Source organism: Salmo salar, chromosome 15, assembly GCF_965601325.2.
Source record: "Salmo salar chromosome 15, fSalSal1, whole genome shotgun sequence".
In the NCBI taxonomy this organism is placed as follows: Eukaryota; Metazoa; Chordata; class Actinopteri; order Salmoniformes; family Salmonidae; genus Salmo; species Salmo salar.
The window spans coordinates 88,233,049-88,247,908 of record NC_138305.1 but is presented as its reverse complement, the minus strand read 5'-3'; the positions used below and the strand labels follow the sequence as shown (position 1 = coordinate 88,247,908).

The window sequence follows — 14,860 nt, the reverse complement described above, 5'->3', positions numbered from 1 at the left end:
TTCCCAATTAAAAATGGTATTATAGTTTTTGTTCATTAACCCTGTAATACAGAATCACAATTCGATTTGAAATGTGGGGGTGTTCCTCTGTTACCCCATTGGCTCTTCCGGAAACACGGTAGATCAAACATGTGTTGATTGGCTACAAAGATATTAGGGGGAGGGACAAAGTGAGCCTCGCCCGCTCACCTGGAATTCAACAACGACTGCCAGTCTTTGGCACTGCTTTAGTAAAGGCTTATTGCATAGTTTCACAGAAAACTGGTATTGTATTTCACTGGGTTTGGGTTTGGATAATTGTGACGATAGCACGTTTCTTTGAGTGCAAATGCACTTTGTGGACAGGGAATTCTACTGCTCTCAGGTACGTTTCACTTTTTATACTTTTATTCTCTTTTGAAGTATTTTTCCTCTAAGAAACTGTTTTTATGCTTTCAAGCATGAATTGACACATCAAATGAAATTGTATTTGTCACATGCTTTGTAAACAACAGGTGTATGTTTCGTTAGAATCCTATGCGATATGTAGATTATACACAGTCTGAGGATACACTAGTATTGGTAATGGAACAGGAAAACAATATTTTACTGTACAGTTGTTTTTATATTATTACGACCAAAGTTCAACTATTGGCCCCGTTGTGGATGAGCCTATCTATACGGAGGCGTAAAAGAGCCTAGGCTACTATATATAATATGTTTTACACGGCTGTCATGATATCAGGGGCCTGCCATGGTATATATCTCTCTCATCAAGAAGACTGACAGACACAGATGTTCGTTCACACTGTTGTGGTCATGTTATCTTATGGTTCACTGCTATGGTTGAGACACCACCCTGGAAGACAACATAAAAGCACTGAGTTGCCTTTCAGTTGGTTAATTATGGGAGAGATAGAATCAAACAGGTGTACTGTGGGAAAGTTTTCCACAAGAAAGATGATTGACACAATTCAACATCATAATCACTGTTATGTCATATGGGGTCCAGACCAAAAGGCAAGCTCTAGTGTGGACTATAAATTAGTGATATGTGCCAATGCGTACTTGAGATTTCAATGTTTGACAATCAATAAAACTATTCCCAAAGCCTGGACATTGACATTTTAATGGTGCAGACTAACTGAGTGCCAACTGCCAAGCTAAACATTAATGGAATATTTCTTCATGCATGTACTCTGTGCAGGTTGGGAGTTGCACAACATGGTGTGAATGTCTGTTATGAACCTTTATTTACTGTAAATGATTAACTAGTTCTTTACTTAACCATTACATATCCAGGTTAGTCTTATTGAGATCAAATATATTTTTGAAGAGATACCTGGTCCAACCAAGACAGCAGCAGGGGGGGAACAATGTTTCTGCTCAGCCTGTCCTTCGTGTCACAGGACACATACTTCACATTTCTCTCTCTGGCCTCTTTTATCACCACAATAAGATCACTGTCACTCATTGAAATGGAACCTAAGGCAATCCCCTTCCTGAATCCCAGGGCTTTCCAGCAGTTCAAAGTGCATGGAAGAGCAGGCCAGACAGTGGACACCGTGCTACCCCTTTCATTTACAGTGCACCTGATCAGCTTTCTCTATTTCCCCTTCTGCTTTGTAATTTACCTGAAATGCACAGAGGTACAGTCTTAGAAAAAAAGCTGCTATCTAGTGAACCCTTTGAAGGACTTTTTGGGTCGATGGACAACCCTTTTCTCCAGAGGATTCTATACTGAACAAAAATATAAACAAAACATGTAAAGTGTTGGTCCCATGTTTCATGAGCTGAAATAAAAGATCCCAGAAATGCTCCATATGCACAAAAAGCTTATTTCTCTCAAATTCTGTGCACAAATTTGTTACATCCCTGTTGGTGAGGATTTCTCCTTTGCCAAGCTAATCCATCCACCTGACAGGAGTGGCATATCAACAAGCTTTTTAAACAGCATGATCATTACTCAAGTGCACCTTGTGCTGGGGACAATAAAAGTCCACTCTAAAATATGCAGTTTTGTCACACAACACAATGCCAAAGATGTCTCAAGTTTTGAGGGAGCATGCAATTGGCATGCTGATGCAGGAATGTCCACCAGAGCTGTTGCCAGATAAATTAATGTTAATTGCTCTTATAAGCCGCCTCCAACGTCGTTTTAGAGAATTTGGCAGTGCGTCCAACCGTCCTCACAACCGCAAACTACGTGCATGGCATTGTGTGGGCGAGTGGTTTGCTGATGTCAACGTTGTGAACAGAGTGGCACATGGTGGCATTGTGGTTATGGTATGGGCAGGCATGAGCCACGGACAATGAACACAATTGCATTTTAATCTTTGGCAATTTGAATGCACAGAGATACCGTGACGAGATCCTGAGGCCCATTGTCGTGCCATTCATCTGCCGCCATCACCTCATGTTTCAGCATGATAATGCACGGCCCAATGTTGCAAGGATCTGTACACCATTCCTGGAAGCTGAAAATGTCCCAGTTCTTCTATGGCCTTTATACTCACCAGACATGTCACCCATTGAGCATGTTTGGGATGTTCTGGATCGACGTGTACAACCGCGTGTTCGAGTTCCCGCCAATATCCAGAAACTTTGCACAGCAATTAAAGAGGAGTGGGACAACATTACATAGGCCACAATCAGCCTTATCAACTCTATGTGAAAGAGATGTGTCTTGCTGCATGAGGAAAATGGTGGTCACACCAGATACTGACTGGTTTTCTGATCCACACCCCTACCTTTTCTTTAAGGTATCTGTGACCAATAGATGCATCACTGTATTCCCAGTCATGTGAAATCCATAGATTAGGGCCTAATGAATTTATTTCAATTGACTGATTTCCTTATATGAACTGTAACTCAGTAAAAGCTTTGAAATTGTTGCATGTTGTGTTTATATTGGTTAAATAAAGGTGAAATAAATAAAATTAAATAAATAAATATTGCCCTTGACAATCAACCGTTCTCTGTCATGGATGATGTTGGCTTTTGCCGACTGGTCGAGCACCTCGAGCCCTGGTACACACTACCAAGTAGGCGCTATTTTTCAGATGTTGCCCTACCGGAGTTACACAGTATTGTTGAAACCCACATCCATGAGCTACTTGCTATGGGTGTCACTGCTATTAGCTTCACGACTGACATTTGGACCAGCGATGTCAGCCCCATGAGCATGTGGAGTCTGACAGCAAAGTGGGTCGACGAGGATTTCATACTGAGGAAAGCCGTATTGCATGCTCAAGAATGTGATGGTTCTCATACTGCTGCTGCCATTTCAATGGCATTTGAGACTTTGAAACTTTGAAACATGAACACACTCCTAGCTCCATTCAAACAACTGACTCGAGAAAAAAGCTCAACTGTGTCTGCAGCAGACGTGATACCCTCTGTCATGGCATTGAAACTCCTGCTCAACAAAGATGTCAACACAGACCGTTGGGGTTAAAACTTACAAAAGTACTTTACAAGAGGCTGGATAAATGATTAGACTGTATTAGGGATTTAAATTAGTGATGTACCGATATGACATTTTTGGCCGATACACAATATTTTCCTTGCCCCAAAAAATCCCGATACCGATATTTAACATTTCAGCGGCCTTTTAAGCATTCTAGTACAGTTAAATAGTTGACACACACACACACCAAAAAGTTATTTTGTTGGCATTTACGTATGTCCCCATTACCAGTAAAATATAATCAAAACCTATTTATTTCACTTACTTGCTGTGCTGTTTCGTTGTTCATTTGTTCAGTCTCAACCAGGATTTCATCATAGATGTAAAGCAGTGAAGTTTCAGCTCTGTCTGTCTGTGGCCTCTTCCTCAGTGCACACTGTCACTGTGTCCATTTCCATCTTGTTCAACTGTGTCTAACATTTCACGTAAACCCTGTTTCTTGTCTGCATCGAAGTAGCGGTCCTTGTACCTAGCATCGAGCATGATGGCAACACAGTAAAGAGGCACAGAGAGAATGCCACCGAATCGCATGTTCACGTGGAGCTAAAATCCTCTGGTGACACAGAAATGTAAAGCTGTGTATCGTCTGCATAGCAGAGAAAATCAATGTTGTACTTACTGATAAAGCTGCCAAGGGGTAACATATACCAACTGAACAGTACCGGACCCAAAATCGAACCTTGTGGAATGCCACATGTGATATGAATTTTCTCTGAGTTGTGTTCACCAAGGGTCACAAAAAAAACTCTCGACCGTTCTAAACCAATTTAGAACTGGACCGGAGAGGCCAACCCACCTCTCCAGTCTGTCCAGAAGCACATCATGGTCAACAGTGTCGAATGCAGCACTTAAATCCAAGAGTACAAGGACAGAGAGCTGTTTGGTATCTGTGTTGGCTCTAAGATCATTTACCACTTTAACTAAGGCTGTCTCTGCTGTGGTGGCCCAAAAAACAGATTGGAATTTTTCAAAAATACAGTTGACACTGTATTTAGCTGTTTGAAAACCAATTTCTTGAATGGAATGTTGGAGATTGTCCGAAATTTGCTAAGAGCTGAAGAATCTAGATTCCTTTTTTTAGTGCAGTGGGAAAGTGCCTGTGAACAGGGAGTGATTAACAATAGCTTGCACTTCTTCAGATTTGCAATTAAAAACTGTTTTGAAGAAGGTGGTTGGATAGGATCGAGAAGGCAGGTACAAGGTTGTGATATCACTTTCCTGAGTATTTCTGTGTCAACCAGGGAAAATAAATCTATAGTGTCTTTGCATGGTAGGCTAGGGCACATATCATCAAACCAAAAACGGTCCCCCTATGGGGACAGCCGAAGAACCCTTTTGGAACCCTTTTTTCTAAGAGTGTACGTCAGAGCATAGGGCAACAGCCAGAGCGGTTAGTTAAATGACAAAACATGTTTTCTAGGAAGCAGGCAAAGTCACATTCCTAGGTGTATTAAAGCTTTGAGGTTGGTGTAGTGAGGCTGTCTCTCCCACTACAACCCTGTAGGTGTGTAGGCTGGGACTCACTGGGAGGTGCAAGCCTGGTTGCCGTCTCTGTTCAGCTATTTTGTACTCTGTGTCCTTGACAGGAGTGGAATGTTAGCTAAAACGACTGGTATCCAGACTAGGGAGGGGCAGATTCTGGAACATTTTCTCTCTGTCTTTTGCTCATAGTATTTTTATGTCTCGTTTGGGTGGGGCAGGAAGTAGGTCTACATTTGAGCACTAGACTAAATGGGAAGGAGGGTGCCCTGGGATACTGTGTGAACTAGAAAGCCCACTATTTGTTGTTGCCAACACCGTACTGTGTGGCCTATATTGACCCACATGTTTTGCTACTGTCAACATGCCCATATTTCCATTGTTATTGACTTGCTAAAGCTGCAGGTAGACTCAGATACATGTCATTCTGAAAAGCAAAGGAAAATTCTGTTTATTGGAACCCTCCAGGTGAAGGGCTGAAAGGAAAACTCCTTAAAGAAACTGACATTTCACTTGCAACTCCCTTGTTAAATAACTTCACAGCTACAGAACAGAGCATTTTGTTCAGTTGGACCTTATGACGTCTAAATGTGACATCGTTGGGTGGGGCGATACTCTATACAGAGTGTCAGGATATATTTGGCAATTGCTTATATTTGTGTAATCAAAATGACATAGGCCTAAGTGTCCCAACCCTAACCCCATGCAATTCAGCAGCATTGAGTGCCTTTTTCATGGATCAGCCATAGTCTGGGTGTTTCAGTGGAAATCGAATTAATGATGGACCGATGACGCATTTTACAATGACTTCAATGGAAATTCACTATCATTACTGTTCCTCTATGCTTCTGTATGTGTAATCAAATGATAGAGGGTAATAAAACACAGTTGCCATTGACACTGGCACTGAACCATCTGAACGTGTTGAACTACAGTATAGGCCTATGCCTGGATAGAAATTCATGAAAGCAAACCGAATAGGAACTGATAGTAAAATGTCATTTGACATGTTTTGTTCTAATAAAACTGCCCAAAAATCCCTGCTATGCATATTTGTCACCACTAGTACATCTACAGTATTTTAACTACAGTGTAAGCCTAGATGTCAACAGGTTGTTGGTGGCATGGCATGGTGTGGCATGTTGGTGATTGGGTTCACACAGTGCCACTTGATACGGTTTAGTAGCTTCAGTGAGTATGTAGCCGGGTTACGAACCTCATGGGGTTAAAGATTTTATTCCTCTTCGATCCCTGTGAAGCAGAAGGCCACAACAAGACCCCGCAATATGCCGGTCGCTCCTTTGCAGTTTAAAGATATAGCATGAATCAAAGGCTAATAATAACCTGTCCTTTGCTCACTGCTTGAGCTTTGTCCACGGCTTTGTCAGTGTATCCCACTATTGGATAAGGGCACATAGAGACTAAATAGGGAGACAGTATTGGTGATGTAATAATTCTGCCTGTAAGCTGCTGGCTGGCGTACTATTGTCCCTCTTGTACACTGATATACTGTACTGTATTAGAGATGTGTAACAGGATGCCTGTTTGTTGTAGAACTCTACCATGATATCACTGATCAAATGTTAGTGCTAAGAAAAGACATGGTTTAAAAACATGAATAAGAGTGTGTAACATACGTGTCCTAGTATTGGGCTGGGCTGTAATAGAGAAATACCACCATTTCCGCTAGGGAAGCTCTGCTGAATGGAGCATCATGATGATGTAAGGATTTTTGCCTTTCGCGTTAACTTCTTCTTTTCTCCTTCCTTCTTTTTTTCAGTTACTTCCCCATCTGGATCCATCTGTGAGTTTCAGCCAATTAGCAGAGGCCCCCTGAACCCCTGGCACCTGTCCCTGTGCCATGCCGAAGAGTGACACGTGGCCGGGCAGCGTTGCCATGGAATCCTTGATCAGTATGGACAGCACTGGGAGTTGTGACAGTGTGGTTAGCATGAACTCTGGCTTTGTGAGTGCTGCCATAACCCTAGCCTTGCCCCTTTTCACGCCAACTGTTATTAGCACTCGCTGACCAGGAAAATGTTTGAGACCCTGGTTTTACCGGTTTCTAGTTTATTTAGTTGATGTGCTGCCCTGCTGCCTTGGTGGTAAACACTTAGGGATACTTTAGAAAGGATTTAAATGACAAAAGGTCAAACATTGAAAGGCCTTTCTCACTCCCATCTTAGATTTAATATTGACTATTATAAATCGGCATGTTCAATCAATCAAATATATTTTATAAAGCCCTTTACAGATACCCAGCCTAAAACCCCAAAGAGCAAGCAATGCAGATGCATAAGCACAGTGGCTAGGAACAACTCCCTAGAACGCAGTGTACAGTAGATAGGGTTCAGAGCCACTGTCTCTCAACTTTAAGAGTCAGTGAGCTGCTGGGCTTGTTTCATGTTGAGGGTGAGAGATTGTAAGAGTCAGTGAGCTGCTGGGCTTGTTTCATGTTGAGGGTGAGAGATTGTAAGAGTCAGTGAGCTGCTGGGCTTGTTTCATGTTGGGGTGAGAGATTGTAAGAGTGAGCTGCTGGGCTTGTTTCATGTTGGGGGTGAGAGATTGTAAGAGTGAGCTGCTGGGCTTGTTTCATGTTGGGGGTGAGAGATTGTAAGAGTTAGTGAGCTGCTGGGCTTGTTTCAGGTTGTGGGTGAGAGATTCAGATGTTTGTTCAGAGAGAGAAATATAGAGAGAGAAATCAGAGAGAGAGAGAGAGACCACTTTGAGGAGAGACCACATAGTCTGTTTAGTTCAGAGCTGTTCAGAGGCCCCTCACTGAAATCCACTGCAATACATTCCTCTGGCAATGCAGTATAGGATACAAGCTAGCCAGGAGCAGTGCTGTGGTAAATTGTCTTTCCATCGGTGTTGTGTGAAAGGTAAATGTCATTTTGATCATCTGTGTCTCCAGTCTCACTGGGCCTCAATGTAATGTTCAGCCTAGCTGAAAGCAACAGGGAGACTGAATAAACCCTGACTATTAACAACTGAAAAGCAAGGCAAAATAGTTTGAAGGCCTCACCTAACATTATACAATGATATAGTGTACACAGACATTCCTGGCATACATCTCAACATAGCTATGTAATCTTGATTAAAGAGGAGCACTTGATTGCATTGGTATCTTTATTCTGAATCTGTTAACTCTCTACATTTGCAGTTGGTCTACGTTCCTGTGTTTCTTCTTTTGTGTTAATTACATGTGTATGTGTGTGTGTGTGGGGGGGGGGGGGCAGAGTGATGACAGTCTGGAGCACCTCTCTGCTGAGGAGCGGGCGTGCCTCATGTTTCTGGAGTCCACCATTGAGTCCCTGGAGATGGAGGAGGACAGTGGCCTGTCAAATGATGAGCCAGACCCCAGCAGCCTGGCAGCCAAACCTGGCCACCTCTCTATGGGACAGACCAGACTGGAGGGTGAGTATCACCAAAAATAGTTTGTTCATTTCTATGTTGTTGTTTTATCAGGAATTTATCATGCAGGAGACTAACAAATGTTTCCAGGTTTTGGGTCATGATTGTGCGAGCCAAGCTTAGGAACTTGTGGGAATTTGACAGTAAAATAATTGCTGTTTCTGCTTGCCTTTTAGATGTATCAGAACTCCAGCATGCTGACTCAGGAAGGGATCAGAAGTCCTTTCTGAACTGCATAGTGCCTACACCACTTCGAGTGGCAAATAGCCTTGCGAGTATCCAGCTCAAAGCGACAGCTTCTGCCACCCAGCCCACTACTCCAGCTGCAGCAATTGAGCCCAGAGCCCCAGCCCCAGTAGTAGCAACCCAGCTCAATACCCCAGGGGCATTTACTGATCTCAAACCTCCAGGGGTAGTCACTGAACCCACAGTCTCAGAGGTATTCACAGACAGTAAAGCTCCAGAGATAGCAACTGTGCCTAAGTCCCCAGAGTTGATTACTGACATCAAATCTCCTGGGTTGGACACTATTACAAAAGTTCCGGAGTTGTCCACTGAGTCTAAAACTCCAGAGATAGCTGCAGACCCAAAAGCTTCTGCCTCGGACACAAGCCTTTCCTCAGCCACCTCAGATAATTCTGTGGACAGCATGCCTAAAGGAGTCTCTGTAGACAGCAAGTCTGCAAAACGTCAATCTAAGGTTCACTCTGAGCTGGATCTGAAGCTGATTCCCCCTCCCTCAGACTTCAGGGATGATGAGCCAGAGGAGGAGAGCGAACTTCTAGTGCCTGCAGAACTCAGAGTTCCACTGACCTACAGTGAGCTGGAGCAACTACGCAGGAGAGCTCCACCAGCCTCACCTGGAGCCCAACAGGCACCACCTTCTAAACCTCCTGTTGATCTGCCTCTACCTGTTAGTACCAACTCACCACCCTCCCCCTCAGAGGCCCTAACCATCCCCATTCCTGAGGCCCTGGAAACAAAGAACCCACCTGCCGTGGCCCCTAAGCCCAAGAGGCTTCCCTCCAACATCATCCAGAAGTCCCACAAGTCGGATAGTCACCCAGGCCCTCCTCTCCCCTTGCCCATTGACAGGTCGATCATTGACCCCCAGAAGGTGCGTTTGGAGGCCCTACGGAAGCTCGGGCTCCTGAAGGGTGAGGATGGAGACTCAGGCCCTGTAGTTTCACCCAAATCCCGGAAGTCATGGGCACCCTCTCCTCGCAGCCCAGCTGCCACCCAGACCCAAGCCCCAGCCCAAATCCCTACTACTTCCCCAGCCGCTACCCCTGGCCCAGTCCCAGCCACTCTCCATACCCCAATCCCAGTGCCTGCTGCAGTTGCTGTCCCAGCTACCACAGTACCAGCCCGGGCCACTACCCTTGCTCCACTTCCAGCCCCAATCCAATTCAGTGACAATGCCAAAGATCTGCTCTCGCCCCTTGCAACCCCTCCTTCACCACCCAAGCATATTCCCCCTCCCGTAAGGGTCAAATCAGCCACTCTGGAGCGCTCCAGCATGGGCCAGAGAAGCTACATGGCCAGCAATGCCTCCCTCAGGGCAAACCAGGCTCCCAGTGTCCCTTTGTCCCCCAGAGACCAGCGTAACTCTAGACCCCGCCCGGCCTCCCTAGGAACTGGGAAAGACTTCATGAATGTTCAGGGTGAGGCCTGCCACCCCCAACCAGGTCATGGGGAGTCTCAGAACAAGCTGCCCCGCTCCCATGGTATCAGTGTGCTGATCTGCCCCAACAGCAAGAGTGGAGAAGACCGACGAGAGGCCTTGAAGAAGCTAGGACTGCTGAGCGACTGAGGGAAGGGAGAGGGGAAATGGAACTGCACCATTATGGAATCCATATGAGGGGTGAGGTCTGAGGAGGAGGAATGTTCTTAATATGGATTCTGTATAACTAAGCCCTCCTCTAGTTTTTAGTCACTGGGACACTGAAACTTATGGGAATATTACTCTCTCCATAAGGCCTTCTTTGAAGCAACATGCAGAGAGCACTATTTGTTTGATGAAGGATTGCTTGGCTTTACCGAAACCTGTATATTTATAGAGGGGAGTGTCTTTTTGCCTTCTTGCTGCACAGAAATGTTGTATGTACCCCAAGACTGGCTTTCATGAATAACATGATTACAGTATCATACTACTATGAGATACTACTCTAACTACAGTTTGCAGTACAATGAGTATGTATGTACATTCCTCGTGAAATGTGTTAGGCTGTTTGTGAATCTAAATTGACATATTCAGTAATTTGATCATTGTCTATTTTCTAAATAGAATATAATACACTTTATGTAAGGATGTTTGTGTGTCATTAACTCGTTCATAATATATACAAAAATATGTGGACACCCCTTCAAATTAGTGGATTTCGCTATTTCAGCCACACCATTTTCTGTTGACAGGTGTATAAAATCCAAAACACAGCCATGCAATCTCCATGGACAAACATTGGGAGTAAAATGGTCTCACTGAAGACTTTCAACGTAATAGGATGCCACCTTTCTAACAAGTCAGTTCGTCAAATTTCTGCCCTGCTACAGCTGCCCCGGTCAACTGTAAGTGCTGTTATTGTGAAGTGGAAATGTCTAGGAGCAACAACGGCTCAGATGCAACGTGGTAGGCCAAACAAGCTCACAGAACAGGACCACGAGTGGGTCTCTCCTCGGTTGCAACACTCCCTACCGAGTTCCAAACTGTCTCTGGAAGCAACATCAGCACAATAACTATTCATCAGGAGCTTCGTTAAATGAGTTTCCATGGCCGAGCAGCCGCACACAAGCCTAAGATCACCATGCGCAATGCCAAGTGTCGGCTTGAGTGGTGTAAAGCCAGCCGCCATTGGACTCTGGAGCAGTGGATATGCGTTCTCTGGAGTGGTGAATCACTCGTCACCATATGGCAGTCCGACGGACAAATCTGGGTTTGGCGGATGCCAGGAGAACGCTACCTGCCTGAATGCATAGTGCCTACTGTAAAGTTTGGTGGAGGAGGAATAATGCTCTGCAGCTGTTTTTCATGGTTCGGGCTAGGACCCTTAGTTCCAGTAAAGGGAAATCTTAAAGCTACAGCATACAATGACATTCTAGACGATTCTGTGCTTCCAACTTTGTGGCAACAGTTTCGGGAAGGCCCTTTCCTGTTTCAGCATGACAATGCCCCTGTGCACAAAGTGAGGTCCAAATCAGTCTGGAAGAACTTGACTGGCCTCAACCCCATCGAACAGCTTTGGGAGGAATTGGAAAGCTGACTGTTAACCAGGGCTAATTGCCCAACATCAGTGCCCGACCTCACTAATGCTCTTGTGGCTGAATGAAACCAAGTCTCCGCAGCGATATTTGAACATCTAGTGGAAAGCCTTCCCAGGAGAGTACAGGTTGTTATAGCAGCAAAGGGGGACCAACTCCATATTACTGCCCATGATTTTGGAATGAGATGTTCGACAAGCAAGTGTCCACATACTTTTGGTTATGTAGTGTATGTTGTGCTCTTATATAGAACAATGCACAACCCTTTGCGCTGTGTTTTCAAATGGAGAATAAACCTGATGGTATTTTTACAGTTAGGTATGTGCCTTTATAACTTCTCCTTTCACATATCCTTTGACAAGAACATTGACAGCATTGGTTGGACTTCATTTCCTAAAGTTCCTCTAATTCCTCAATGTTTTTGGAACCATGCTAACCAGTGAAAAAATGATCTGATTCGCTCATATTATTTTGTTTGGTGTAGTGATTGGCAGTTGTAAAGGAACCAAATTAGAAGGTAGAGAAAATGTACTACTACATAGCCTACAGTACAGTAGATAGAAGCTTCAGTAGCCAGCCAGTCAGTGATAGAAATCTGAAATGTGGTTTGTGTGGTTTTAGGTGTGACGCACATGAAAACCCATTATACAAACTGGTTGTTGAGCAGCAATATAGGTCTGTCTAGTTGAGATAGAGAGCTGGTTCCTCTTTTGTGGTTCCTAAAATTGTATCCCCTTTTAAAATACCATCAGGTTGGGTTCATATGGTTTCTAATCATTGTCTGTCAAAAATCATCATACTCAAGTCAAAATGATGAAGTATAGCATTTAGAATTGAAGTGGCTCATTAAGGTCTAGATTTAATCAGATCAAGCATTAACCGGCGATAGTCTACACCCGCATAGATGTTGTTTTGGAGGTGTCGGGGGTAACGGTTGGAGCTGTCAAATTGGTGAGCAGTTGTTCTTGACCATTGTCACGAAGCCACACCCGTCCCACTCGTGTTAGAAGTTTACAGTGAGAAACTAGGCTAAATAGAAATAATGTTGCTCAAATTGTACAATTATTAAACAAAATAATGAGGATTTCTATTAGCCTAATTGAAGTGTAGATTATATCTCACATTCCAGTGTTAGAACTTGTAAACAAAGCTGAATGGGATTTATATTAATGCGACTCCGTGCATCCAATGGCAATGTCCGCTATAGGTACAATGCCCGGAGCTGCTTGTGGATTTGACAGCTCTAATGCAGTTCCACCTCCGACACCAAGAAAACATCAGCTATGCAGATGTTTGCTAAAGCGGATCTGACTGAAACGGGTGTTCCCAATGGCAGGACTTACTAAACCATGTCAATGGTTTGTTTTGGAAAGAGAATAGACCTTGATACCCTTTGTATATGACCTCTTCAATTTAGACAACACTTTAACGTTATGAGTGGGGTATAATGCTTTTAATATAATGAAATGGTTGGTCCAATGAATTTTTGTTGTGAAACAAAAGGTGACATGTAGGCTACAGATAGAACAGCACATTGTTGATACGGGCCCTTCAAAGTAAAGGAATGTTATGTCTATTTATCTGTCAGCTGCATTGGGCTTTGCCTACTGTGAGTGTCCCCAATACAGGCCCTGGTTTGTCATGTCAACACGTATACGGTCAACAAATTGGTGTCACGGCTGCAGTGTCAGCAGTTTTATCTGATGACACAAAAGTGGAGGAACCTGTTAATTAGCTCATATTAACCCTTGTGTGCTGCAACGACCTTTCTATTCTATTGATCACTGTTTAACCCTTGTGTAGCCTTAACATTCTGTATACTCCCCTTGTCCTAAGGGTAAAAAATGACCCGCCTTCACTAAACCCCTAAAATAAAGCAGCTAAGTTGAATTTTAAACCCCAAATCTATTTTGCATGAAGAAACAACCTGTCATTCATCAAACTTTGTGAATATCTTGGTTTTCCCTCTTCACATTGCAGAAAGACGGCATTTAACCAGTGGACACCACTCGTTTTTATTACAACACACCTGTCAATTGTTTTCTTTACTAAAGTAGAGGTTTATTATTATTGCTAAAGGTACTGCAAAGGTGTAAACACATTTTTTAGCACGAGATAGCACTAGTATAGCCTAAGAAAGTAGCAGAAGGGAAACAAAAAGTCTTGAACGTTTTTGGCAACATAGTGACATATTCTTATATATTCTTATATACAATGAGGAATTCAACTACAAAGTACTAGTCTTCTCCCATTCTTTAACCATTGCCCCCACCCACAAGGTGTATAAACAACAATAAATACAAATAAAATAAGATAATAGATACAAAAACGTGAACAAGAAAGTTTTAGTTTTGTCTGAGTTCAATCAGTAGCACACAATCTCAATTTCTCATTGTGTGTGTGTGTGTGTGTCTTTGTGGTTTTTGTGGTGTGTAAATTATTTTATAATTACCGGGTCAAAAATGACCCTAAGACAATCTTTGTACCCTGGTGGTGTACAGCTTTCATGGAAATATGAACAAAAGCGATGTTTCACTTTTTCTAATGTTGGGGTCACTCTAGGAAAGTAAGCAAATTTCAAGTTGAAAAAATATCATTTAGGGGACTTTGTCTGCTGTTAAACATGGTGAGGGGTAATTTTTTTAACTTTTTTTTTTTAACCTTTAAGACAACACAAGTGTTAGTATGACTTGATTTAAGATTTTATCATTTAGAGACATTATACATGGTTTAAAAACTTGTTGTACTTCTACAGCACTGGATGTAATTTCAGCACAGTTTTGGATTAAATTGATGCTCAAATTATTTTCTTGTCTTTTTCCATTCCAGTTTCAAGGGTGAGTCAGAAAGACCAGTACACAAACCTAATACACAAAATAATACCTGACACACCCCTTATCTGCTGTAATTGTTTTTAAGAGATGGTTATTGTCTAGCCCCGTTTATGCCTGGTGCTAACATGGGTCCTTTGTCCTGATCTTGTGTACATTCTGATTGTTCCCACATTTCCAGAAATGTGTTGTCTACACATAGTATTTTAAATGTATGTTATCTGTCCACTGTGTCTGTGTTGTGACCAGATATCCTGGTCCCTTCCTTTAGGCACATTATTTCACAGCTTTTCTTTCAAAATAAGATATGTTATTTTTTTGTAAGACACATATTGATGTAATCAGTCAATGCAGCAACCTGTCAATGATTTTAGAGGGTGGAATAATTCTGATTTAAATGGTTTCTCTGTCCAGAGATGTCTATACAATG

General features: G+C 43.0%; 1 protein-coding gene across 2 annotated transcripts; it reads left to right on the top strand.

Annotated features, from left to right (window-relative positions):
* The first annotated feature begins 199 nt into the window (after positions 1 to 199).
* On the top strand, positions 200 to 14,404 carry LOC106572351 (specifically androgen-regulated gene protein). 2 transcript variants are annotated; one of them, XM_014146407.3, is made up of 4 exons: positions 200 to 364; positions 6,708 to 6,893; positions 8,167 to 8,344; positions 8,518 to 14,404. In XM_014146407.3, exons 2-4 carry the CDS (start codon positions 6,789 to 6,791, stop codon positions 10,152 to 10,154), a joined length of 1,920 nt encoding a protein of 639 aa, XP_014001882.1. In that variant the 5' UTR covers positions 200 to 364; positions 6,708 to 6,788; the 3' UTR covers positions 10,155 to 14,404. The 2 variants fall into 2 exon arrangements, with proteins under 2 accessions (XP_014001882.1, XP_082818246.1); XM_082962120.1 differs by lacking the exons at positions 200 to 364; positions 6,708 to 6,893 and adding an exon at positions 6,901 to 7,809.
* The last annotated feature ends 456 nt before the right edge of the window (positions 14,405 to 14,860 follow it).

Bases quoted from the DNA above. Each gene is read 5' to 3' on its own strand.
- LOC106572351 (XM_014146407.3), top strand. From the start codon at position 6,789: ATGCCGAAGAGTGACACGTGGCCGGGCAGCGTTGCCATGGAATCCTTG. The intron at 6,894-8,166 runs GTGAGTGCTGCC...GGGGGGGGGCAG, and splicing joins TTAGCATGAACTCTGGCTTT to AGTGATGACAGTCTGGAGCA. The intron at 8,345-8,517 runs GTGAGTATCACC...CTTGCCTTTTAG, and splicing joins GGGACAGACCAGACTGGAGG to ATGTATCAGAACTCCAGCAT.